Here is an 11,490-nt window from a genome sequence, read left to right on the forward strand (position 1 = left end):
GCTGCAATTCTGGCATGTGTTGGGCCATGCACGGCATCTGCATATGCTCGGAGCTTCTTTGCCATATCAAGTACGGTCTCATCCCTCTCGTCCCGCTTCATTATTGCTAAAGCAGAAGCATATTCATGGGGCCCAAGTCGTACAAGTTTTCGCCACATCACAGATGTACATGGTACCAAGTCCGGATTCCTAGTTGTTATGTCATCTGAGAAGATAATCTCTGCCACTGCCATTTCTCTCAGGCGTTGGATCCCTTGTTCTATCGTCTTCCACTGGGTCTGCTGCATATAAAGATCGTCTGCACACAGGTATCTTTGTGCTACACTGTCCAGGACCCGTGCCCAGAGGCTGTGAGGGTTAGGCCCCCTCATCATTCCTTGGTCGATGACAGGATCATGTGACAGGGGTCCCAAATGCCTGGCTTCAGTGCCGTCCAGAATTGTAGCCTCGCCTGCAGCATCCCAAAGACAGACCAACCAACTAATTATAGACTCCTCAGGTCATCGGGTGTAATCCTTTCTTAGGCCACGGAGGTCCTTTAGGGAAAAAGACTCAATATTGGCCTCTGATCTTGTACCAGTTGCTTTGACTCCTGGTTTTATGTCAGGAGGCGTTGAGGGTCCTTCTCCTGCATCATCATCATCGTCATCCACTGGTCGATCAGTCTTGTCTGTGCACTTTCCACTTCTCGTGCTGGTAGCAACAGCCATCGGTTGAGGCTTACTGACAGGTTTAGCTGCTGGCTTAGGCTCACTGTCTGGTGTAGTTGTTGGCCTCGAGCCTGGGGTGTTGGCTGCAGCCTGAGTGACTGGGATAGTGGCTGATTTATCTGCCTGTCCCCCTTCCTCTGTCTGCTGCCCTACAGTATCTAGCAGGGTACGGTAAGCATATGCCAGGGCCCAGCTCACTGCAATGATCTTCTTCTCCTTAGAATTACCATGGCACTTCTCTTTCAGGTACTTTGCCACCTCAGCTGGGTTCTGAATTTGTTCACATGGAAAATCCCAGGATGTAGGGTCAGAAAATTCCTTTAAGATTTGGCCCATATCCTCCCATTTCCCACACCACTCAGGATTCCTCACGCCTGGCTCTACTCTGGGGTCAGGGGTCTCAGCCCCTCTAGAAATCTCAGCTCTCATTCTAGAGAAACTGCAAACTGTATAGAGAAAGCTTACCATATTAAACACCAGAAAGATGGTCTCTTTAACATTCAGGGGGAACTGAACATTCTCTAATAAGGATGTAACAAATTCAGAGGAGAAGAAGGAAAACAAAGGCTGAAAAGCCTCATCCCCTGCTTCTCCTCTAACAAACTGAGTACACAACCACAACCAAGAACCATACATTCCTGGAACAGACTCCAGCACCTTTATAAATCTCCTGCAGGCCATTAAAACCAAGCCCAGCCCGATGGATATTTTGGTCAATGCCCCTCTGCTACAGAAACTACGTATTAGGGACAATACCGGAGCTATTTCTGGATAAGCAAATAAACCCAGGGACCACAGAGGTATTAAGACCTCAAAAAACCCTAGGGACCAAAAACCCATGCAGGCCTCCACCCCAAAAGACATGAATTCCAACAACATAGCCAATAACTGCTCTATACCAACACAAAAGAATTTGAACCAAATTATTATTAGAACAGGGTTTTTTCCCACTTTCTCAAGCCTCGAGTTGGGCGCTAATATATTTGTCCTGGTTTTGGCCAAATTTGGGGGAAAACCTCCAGAAGGAGCCCCCAGACAGCAAACCCCACGACTCCTCCCCCCCCCCCCCACCGGGTTCGGGAAGAATTTCCTCGGAGAAGAGTGGGAGAAAAAACCTGTTTATTTAACAAGCAAGACACTGCCCAGCACAGGGAAAAAAGACAACACCAGCTGACAAAAAAACTCTTTCACCGTTCTGAAGGGATGACAAGTTCAGTCTCTCTGGCAAGTGGTCACTCAGTTATCAGTCTCTGGCGCTGGGGATGACTGCTGCAGGTGACAAAGTGTAGACTCCCGGTGTTTCTTGGGGTTTCCCAGGTCCCCGTCCGTTCAGATGGTATCCAGGAGAGGGAGGGGACGGGGTGGAAGAGAAAACAGTCCAGGGAAAAAGTTGGACTGCCTAGCTGAACTAACTAATAAGCAAAAAGCAAGGGCAAAGCAAAGGAAAGAAAAAGAGGCAGAAGCGAGCAAGCAGGCAAGCAAGCAAGCAAGCAAGCAAGCCAAGCTAAAACCTCTCCTAAACACAGACCATCGGGGAGGTGAGCCGGCTGATAACAAGACAAAACAAAGCTTCACTCTCAGAGTCAGTCCTGGAAGCACAGGACATAATACCAAACATAATCAGAACACACGATTGGAGATACAAACACCATAACATCACCCTAGGACAGAGATCTCTTGTGAAATTCTGACAACAGAACCCTTAAATGAGTGTGGGGATTCTTTACACCAAGGCGTGTGCAGTTTGCAGGAAATCTGAATTGCCCCCCTTGCTTTCTAGACAAGTTCACCTTTTCAAGGTGGCCCTCTAGGTGCAACTGAGGCAATATGTCCTTTCCCTACTACAGACTACACACAACCTTGCATCCCTTCTTTCTGCCAGAAAATCCTGTCCGTGACGCCAATTTAATGTAACAATCCACCAACACAGGATGGGGGTCGTGATGGTTCGTTTGATCTCAGATATGCAAACATGTCAACAACAGGGGACAAATCAGTTTACTCACAGCAATGTATTTTTATTGGATGACAACAACTCAGTTGCGATAGAGGGGAGAGATATAGGAAACAAGAGCATAGAGAGAGAAAACGAGGGGAATGGGGAAATAGATACCAACAGACGAGACAGATGTCCTCGTGGGCCAGCCAATGGATGGGTCTTCATCCGTGGTGGGATCCTAAAAGCTTCTCCATAGGGTCGCTCTTTTATAGTCCTTTTCCAAAGCGAGTGGCTTCTGGCCAAGAAGTGGGAAGATTTATGGACCATTGTGAGGTGCTCCGAGAGGCAGGTGCTTACATGCAGTACATGCATTGCGAGGCTGGGTGGGAGGTAGGTTTTTTTCTAAAAAGGAAAACAAACATTTTAAAGCAAATTAAAAGTCATTGTTTCTGAGAGAATGTACCCAGATCTTAGGAACGTTTTCTCTCCTCTTTCCGGCGGCATCTTCTTTTTGAAGCTACTGCTACTTGCTTCTCATCCCCTTCTGCTGGAGCTGGATTTTTTCAGGACAGTCTCTGGCAAAGTGTCCTGGCTTCTTGCACTGGAAGCAGATGACATGTTGGAGCTGCTCTGGTGACATCGGTCGCCTCTTCACTCCTCATATTACAGCTGCTGCAGTTTTTGGGTTTGCCAGTCCAAGCCTTTTCTCTGGTGCACTGAAGAGTTCTGCTTTCTTAGCACAGTCTTCGATCATCTGTGCTAGTGTAGGCACAGGATCGATAGGCAGTCCCAAGTTAACCCTGCGGCAGGCTTCATTGGCATTTCTCTGAGCCATCTCCTTAATAAGTTCTGCCTGTGCCACTGGGTCATCTACTTGCCTCTCCACCTATGCATGAAGGCAATCCACAAACTGCAAAATGGTCTCAGAGGGAAACTGATTGATATTAATATAACTACCCATAGTCTCTACAGTAGGCAACTAGTTAAAACCCTTTTCTGCCACCCCACAGATTTTATCCAGGATGAATTTGGGTAACACCCGAGCTTGGTCCTCGGGGTTAGCCCACTCCCCTTCACCGCATAGATGTTCATAGGTGATGTTATTCCCACCTGCATCTGTTGCAGCCTGGGTGCTTTGCTTAAGTTCCCCCAGGAGTCCCTTCAGAGATCTCTTCCAAGTGTTTTCCCACAGGTCAAACTCTGAGGGGGTTAGGAGAGACTGGAAGAGATCTCAGAGGTCGGCTGGGACTAATTCGTGGGATGTTAGGGTAACTTTCAACATTCCTTTAAAGGTCCCACTGCCTCTACCAAATTCTCTTTGGGTTTTACAAATTTCCTTTTTGTTTTGGTAGGAGAAAGACTGATAGCTTCTAATTCCATTTCTCCTACCAGTATATTTGACAGGGGCAGCTGAGGGTATGGCTTCCTCTACCTGGCTTTGATCCCCAGGATTCCTCCACCCGGGGTTCCCCCCCGCCCCCACCACCATGAGGACCGGAAAGGGGACTACCCCCCTCCCTCCCCGCGGGATTTGGGAGGCGACTCCGCCCCCACCTCGTGGGAAAAGGGAGGCGTCCCACCCCCCCCACCTCCTGTGGGAACTGGGAGGTGGGGCACTGCACCCCCCACCCTCGCTCCTGTGGCAACCTGGAGGCGAGGCGTGGGAAACTGGAACACGAGAGGGGGTGGAGCCACCCGTGAGGGAGGAGCAACCATGGGAACCAGGATTGCAACACATGAGGGGGGGGGGTTGCAGGATGACGTCATGCAGGGTGAGAACATGGAGGAGGGAGGGTGAGTGTCCGAGGGGAGGAAGGGGTTATGGGAGGGGAAAAGGTTGGGGGAGGGGATGAGCTGGTAAAAGGAATTGTGGGAAGAAGAAAGGTAAGATAGAGGATCGGCCACATGGCTGGTGCCATTTTGGACTCCCGCCCTGAGGTCGTTGACATGTGGATGGGAGGATTCATCTTTACGCTGAGGTCAAGGTGCAGGAACTGGGGTAGAGGGGTGCAGGGAATGTACTCTGTCAGCCTGCGCACAACTGCCAGAGTCAGGGTGCTGGGTGGGAGGTGGGGGGCCAGGGTAGCTGCAGCTGTTCCAGGTTCCCTGCATTTCTCAGGGTGCCCCACACGTCTCGTCCAGCTCAGGGGCTGAGGACTTGGGAGACGGGTTAGGGGAAACTGGAGTTGTTTGCTGTGGCTTTCCGTTTATTTCCCTTTTTATCAATTCTTTTCGAATTAAAATGAACAAAGGAAAAATTTTTGATACTGTTTTGTCTCCCTGCTCCACTTTGAGAGTTAATAGGTCGCCGATTTTGTCCCAGGAAGAGACAGAATCTACATTTTGCAGGGTATACTGAGGGAAATGAAGAGGTAACCAGCACACAAACCACTTTAACTGTTTCCTAGAGATGGTAGCATTCCCACTACTTAAGATATCCCGAACTTAGAAATATATACTCCTTTGTTGCGTAGAAAGTTGAGAGCCCATTTTGATGTTAAAAACAAACTACACAAACTGGTTTACCTTTCTTTGCAGTAAAAATGTTTACAACCAGCTTGGGGCCGGGTCTGGGGTCTTCTCCTCCCCGCGTGACGCTAGGATAGTAGGAGAGACCACGCCGACATGCTGCGCACCTTTTAAACTGCCGCCGGTAATGCCACTGCCGCAGCTTACAATACTGGCACTACTTGAAGCTGCTGCCACCCTCAGCTCCGGGTGCTAAAATGCCGCATGCATGCCACTGCCGGTGCACTGAACTTTCTGAAAGCCAGCCGCGCTCGCTGCCACCGTGCTAACTCCAGCCCCGTGCCGCTCCCGCACGCACGCTGCTCTGGCCACGCGGTGCTGCGCTGAACTCGCGGCGCCACCCAGGGATCTACAAGGTCCCCACTAACATGCGTGAGAGGTACTCACCTCCTCCTGGGGACCTTGCCTGTCCTAACTGCTGCAAAGAAAGTCCTCTGTCCAGATCGACCCACCTTTGGGCTGAAGGCAGGCTGCCAGTCTTGTCCTCGTAGGCGCTGCTGCACAAAAAGCAGCCTGTTGCCTGCAAGGTAACTGATAGTCCAAGGGCTCGTAGAACCCACACGTGGATTCCTAGCTGCTGCGCAGGGTCTCTGACCTCGTGGAAATCCCCACGGGAAGGCCCCGCATTGGGCGCCAGCTGAGGTAGTTCCCTTTTTCTCTCCGGTCCCTCTGGCTAGCTCTGGACCAGAGGTGGATGGGAAATCCTCATAGACAAAGGCAAAAAACCAAAGGAGGCTCCCTTTCCTGGGATAATGTCCAGCACTTTATTCTCAAACCATGTCCAGGGAATAGAGAGAGAGAGAGAAGATGGCAGGGGAATTTTAAACCCAGGGTAAGGGGAGGGTATGAACTGAGTCGCAGGCAATGGGGTTGCACTGGTGGGCAGGGGCTAAGGGAGGGCTGAACCAACTTCACAAGCCCTGGGAGGGGGGATACATGGAAAATAATTTTCTCAGTGCAGTATAAAAACATAACAGTGCAATATAGAACCATAACAGTGTAATATAACATATATTAATAGACTGGACCTGTCTATTTCTTCCAATGTCACTGCCTTCAACTAGAAGTATAGAAGAGAATATAACTTGTGCCCCAAAATACTGGGATTGTAGCCGTGGAAAGGGGTTTTAACCCTTTAAGTGCAGTGGAAATAAGATGCACAGCTAGATGGTTATCTTTCATGACAGGAAAAAAGAGACAAGTTTATTCAGAAACACACTTTGTTTTATAGCATGACTCGCAATTCCAAGAGTAGAGAAGAGGTGATTGGTTCAGAGAGAAGACACCCTATTTCTAGGTCTTGGTCACGTACTATAACAGGTGTTCTATCTTTGTTATTAATTCTTTTTTATTTTGACCAAATTATCACTTTGGGAGAAATTCTCCCTAGCCTTGAGTTGGACCAGCTTATCGGCTGGGAACAGAGCTGAAAAGCTCCAGCCTGGAATATTTTTCAGGCTGTAATTTTCTTACTTTCTCAATATGTGTCCCACACTGGGATATATCTGGAAGTGCATATATATGTATCTTTGCAGCATAAGCAGCCAGTCAAATCACAGTACACTCTGTCTCCTGTCTGTATTGTTGAAGTCAATGACCCAAAAATGAAGATGAGGGGAAAATCTCATTGGTTAGATTGCCCAACAGGAGTTGACATGTTTCCACTTTAAAGATTTATATACATAGAGGGAGGAGACACAGGATAATTTAATTTGAATAATTGAATAATTGGGCTTTGTTGTTGGTTGGAGGCGGGAGGGATTTTTTTGTGGGGTGGTGGGGGTTTTGTTTGGTTTTTTCTTCTCCCCCAATAAAACAGTTTCTCATCTAGCCGAGAAGGACCTGCGGTTGGAAGTACTCTCAGTATTCTCTTCTAAGATAGCTGAGTAGTATTTATCAAGTCTTTTGACATATCAGCTCAAAAGACACAACAGAGTAGAGAAGGCAAGAGGCTGCCATTTTGAACCTCAGTGTATTTGAGTAACTTAAATCCCTGACTGTTGGTATATTGTCTTGGTTTTACAATAGGATGAATTTGTACCTTGTGTTGTTTTAATAGGTTATGCGGATGACACTGTCTACATTGAATTGGCGACGACGGGAAATGGTGAGGTGGTTGGTAACATGTGCAACAGAAATAGGTATGTTCTGAGATGCTTCTCAAGGGCTCTGCTTTTTTGTCAGCTAATCTTAAAGGGCTTGATCTTGTTTGTCAACACTCAGGTTCTGCTAATATCTCCCACCTTCTGTTCCTGTTTAAAATCCCTTTTTTAGAAGACAATAATTATGTCAGTGATGACTGGGTTTATTGAGCATGTAATAGAATAGGCATAGACCAAGTGAGACTTGATTAATGCAGTGTAACTTCTTTCCCCTTCAAGGTAGGGATGTCCATAACCCAGATTTCCCCTTCTTCCCTCCATGTTGGGTTTGAGTTTGAGGCTGCAGCAGAGAAAAGGGTAGTGGTTATGGGATGTTACACTATGCTACAACTTTGCTTGCTCTGAAGGATGAGGCTCCAAAAGACTGGTGAGAGCACTGTCTTGTCAGCGGTGGTGAAGATGAACCCGAAAACAGGTGAATGAAATGCTGAGGTTACTTCCCACTGTGTGGCAGACAAGATCTCATGAAAGGGTTCTCATTGTTGTTTATTTTCTTGGTTTCATTTTCTTAAGCCCCTTTGTAAATCCAAGCTTAGAGTGCAATGCTTCTTTGTTACATGGCTATGACATTGTGCAGGCCTCTCGTCTGCACTGGAAAACAAACCAAACACTAATGCAACCCAAGCCTTTCTACGATATTGCTCACAGTATTTCCCTAATAAAAATCTTTATGTTCAAGTGCATATCAATTCGATATGAGATGTATCTGAAAAGCCTTTTGGGAGAGGGTAGAGGTTAGGATTTTTTATTTTATTTCTTTTAAAGTTGTGCTTAGTATTAAATGCCATGGTGTTCTGTTAAATGAGACATTTGGCATGCTTTCATATTCTTTTGTGCATGCACTGTACCCTGAGATGCACATTAAGAAAATAAGTTAAAATTGCCTTTTAAGTGTTTGGTGTGAGGGCTGCTTTTGAGTGATATAAGACCAAATGAGCCAGAACTTGTTATCCAAATTGTCTTAGATAACAAGTAAAACAGCTCAGTTCTCTCACTGGGATATAAAAGCTTATCTTGCAGGTTTTTTTGTTATCTGCATTTCAGAGATTGCTACAGAGTGTACACAGTTAGCCTTTGTTATAATGTCATTTTGGAGACATGTTATCTGGTTTAGCTTTTCTTGCTGAAGCTGGTCTCTTTCAGTGTACTGGCAACCTCTTTGAATATAATCTTTTGCTGAACATCTATATCTGCTAGGTTTTGTCAGTTGTGCCTAATCCTTTCTTTCTCTTCACAGGTGTTTATGCACTGGATAGTATAATGCAAAACTGGTTTACACTTTTCACTCCAACAGAAGCCACTAGTATTGTTGCTACAACAGTGATGTCCAACAGCACCATTGTCCGTCTGCATTTGGACTGTAATCAGCAGGAGAAGCTGGCCAGCAGTGCTAGAACACTTGCTTTACAGTGTGCCATGAAGGATCCTCAAAACTGCGCCCTCTCTGCACTGACTCTGTGTGAAAAGGATCACATAGCTTTTGAGACTGCTTACCAAATCGTTCTAGATGCTGCTACAACCAGCATGAGTTACTCACAGCTTTTTACTATAGCACGATACATGGAACACCGTGGTTACCCTATGCGGGCCTATAAGCTGGCCACTTTGGCCATAACACATCTCAACCTGAGTTACAATCAGGACACACACCCTGCCATTAACGATGTTCTCTGGGCATGTGCGCTCAGCCACTCTCTTGGGAAAAATGAGCTAGCAGCTGTAATACCTTTGGTGGTCAAAAGTGTCAAGTGTGCAACAGTACTGTCAGATATTTTGCGCAGGTGTACTTTGACCACTCCTGGCATGGTGGGACTCCATGGAAGGAGGAACTCTGCTAAGCTCATGTCACTGGACAAAGCCCCTTTAAGACAACTCTTGGATGCCACGATCGGAGCTTACATTAGTACAACTCATTCACGTCTCACTCACATCAGCCCACGACACTATAGTGAGTTTATAGAGTTCCTCAGCAAGGCACGAGAGACGTTCTTAATGGCTCATGATGGACACATACAGTTTACGCAGTTTATTGATAACCTAAAACAAATCTACAAAGGCAAAAAGAAACTGATGATGTTGGTTCGTGAGCGGTTTGGTTGATGAAAATGAGTGAAGGGAGGAGGTGGTTTGTTTTTACTTGAGCCTGCCTTTATATCCTTTTGAACTTAAAGAAACAAAGCCACACCGGTATTATATGTGTATATTTATACTGAGTTTGAAAACTAAACTGTCATGTTGTGAAAGTTTGTGTGTTTAATTTTTTTTTCTTTTTTCTGTTTTGTGTGAGAGAGAGGTTAAAAAAAGGTATGATTTACACTGAGTATATGTTGTCAAGTGACAAAAGCCCACATTGCTCTCCTGTTCTTTATGTATATGTTACAACCTCAAAAACAAAACATATTGCAATGGCTTTAAAAAAGCAAACTAAGCACCTCCATCCTGTGATAAGTACCTCAAATGGATTCAGCTTTACTCCTTTGTAACTCATATTTCAACATGTTTAAACAAACCAACAAATGAAATACTAGTAGTTAAAAGGCTGACCATGTGGCTTTGCAGTGCTGTTCATCCAGAAGCATGGCACACAATGCTAGTGCATGTGGAAACTTAGGAAGTGTCAACATACATTCTCAGGGATTTATCAAAATAAATTTTTTAAAGTATGAGAGCATTTATTGTACTATATATATATTATAGTATATGTCTGAATATTGAAAAAAATCTAACGTTAATTTATAAAAATAATCAAATCTATGTAATGCAAAATACTTGAAGCTGCAGTAGCTTGGTTTTAAAGAAAAACTATCTGAAGTACTAAAGTGCGCCTTGCTTCAGGGTTGGCTCAGGTGGTGAACTATATGCTGGGCATCTATTCAGAACCATCTTTTGGACTGCATGGTTGGAATGATACCTACTGGGGAAGTTTTATATATATATATATATGCATGTATATATGTATACACACATACACACATGCTTGTGACAGGCACTGTAGTAAAGAGGGACAACGAAAAATACACAGCCAGAGCAGCAAGCCTTAGCATTAAGAATACAGTATGCCAGAATGGGGGTTTGTGCCTCCTAGCCTAGGAAACTGAAAAAATATAATTTTTGACACAAAATGCAAAATGATTGATGTGATACATTGCGCCTTTGCAGTGAGCTAACAATAAGCTAACCTTTGTGCACAAATATATATATATATATAATTTATATTCTGCATAGGTATTTTGACTTTGTGAAGGACAGAAAGTTGTGTAGTTATGACTGTTCTACTTTTCCGTTCATTTTTCTAATATATTTTATTTTCTCTAGAATTACTCAAACAAAAGCAGCCTTCTATCTTGCCTTGTCTTAATGCTTTAAATTAACCAAACTGGAGATCTAACTACCAAACTGTTCATTATATTATTAAATACCAACTTCCATTACAGTATCATGTCTGCTTTAGCTGATGGTTCTGTATCCTTGTGCTTTTTAAAACAGTTTTTGTTTTGGTGCAAAAGTTGTCCAGTGTCTCTTGTTCCCTTCATTAGAGAACATCCTAGAGGTATGTTTGTAGGTATTTTTGTTTAGAAAAACTATTTCATGCTCTCCATTTTATTTATTATAATAAGTAAAAAGGTTGTACTTCATTACTCATGTAAACATGCTCATGAAGTTGAAATTAAGATTTGATACAATGATATCAATTTATTTATGTAACTAAATCACTGTTTTATAAACTTGTTACTGATAATATTTTTTTTGTTTTGATTAAAATTAGTTTTTTGAAAGTTGATTATGCATCCTTTATGGTGTCTGTTGCTGGAGTTAAATTATGCATGGATAGTTCATAGATCTTAAAAGCCCAGCTTGCAACTTTGGTGCTTTATGGTGATAAGCAATATGACCAATAAAGAAATGTTTTGTTCCTCAAAAATCTGCTGAGGAACAGTAGTGTTCACAATTACCACAGCTCTTTCGCTCATGGAGGAAGACTTGGTGTGTCAGAGGGATGAAATGCTACCTGCAATTGAAGATGCGTGGTCTATATAACGAACCATAAGCTTTGACATGTTGCCCTGGTGGGATGGAAGTGTTTGTGGGAGCATGTTTCCACACTGTGGATTATTTGGGTGACCATGAAAGTTGAGATGTGCTGCAGATA

The 11,490-nt window shown here is 44.5% G+C and overlaps 1 protein-coding gene across 2 annotated transcripts in view; it reads left to right on the top strand.

Annotated features, from left to right (window-relative positions):
• The window catches only part of LOC148220403 (zinc finger SWIM domain-containing protein 6), a 284,732-nt gene extending 273,611 nt beyond the window's left edge, over positions 1-11,121 (top strand). For both annotated transcript variants that reach the window (XM_088155656.1, XM_088155655.1), the window contains exons 13-14: positions 7,238-7,319; positions 8,578-11,121. In XM_088155656.1, the coding sequence (XP_088011782.1) occupies positions 7,238-7,319; positions 8,578-9,440 (945 nt within the window). In that variant the 3' untranslated portion in view covers positions 9,441-11,121. The remainder of the gene's footprint in view (positions 1-7,237; positions 7,320-8,577) is intronic.
• Positions 11,122-11,490: the final 369 nt, after the last annotated feature.

This window comes from Sturnus vulgaris, chromosome W (assembly GCF_052056855.1).
Source record: "Sturnus vulgaris isolate bStuVul1 chromosome W, bStuVul1.hap1, whole genome shotgun sequence".
In the NCBI taxonomy this organism is placed as follows: Eukaryota; Metazoa; Chordata; class Aves; order Passeriformes; family Sturnidae; genus Sturnus; species Sturnus vulgaris.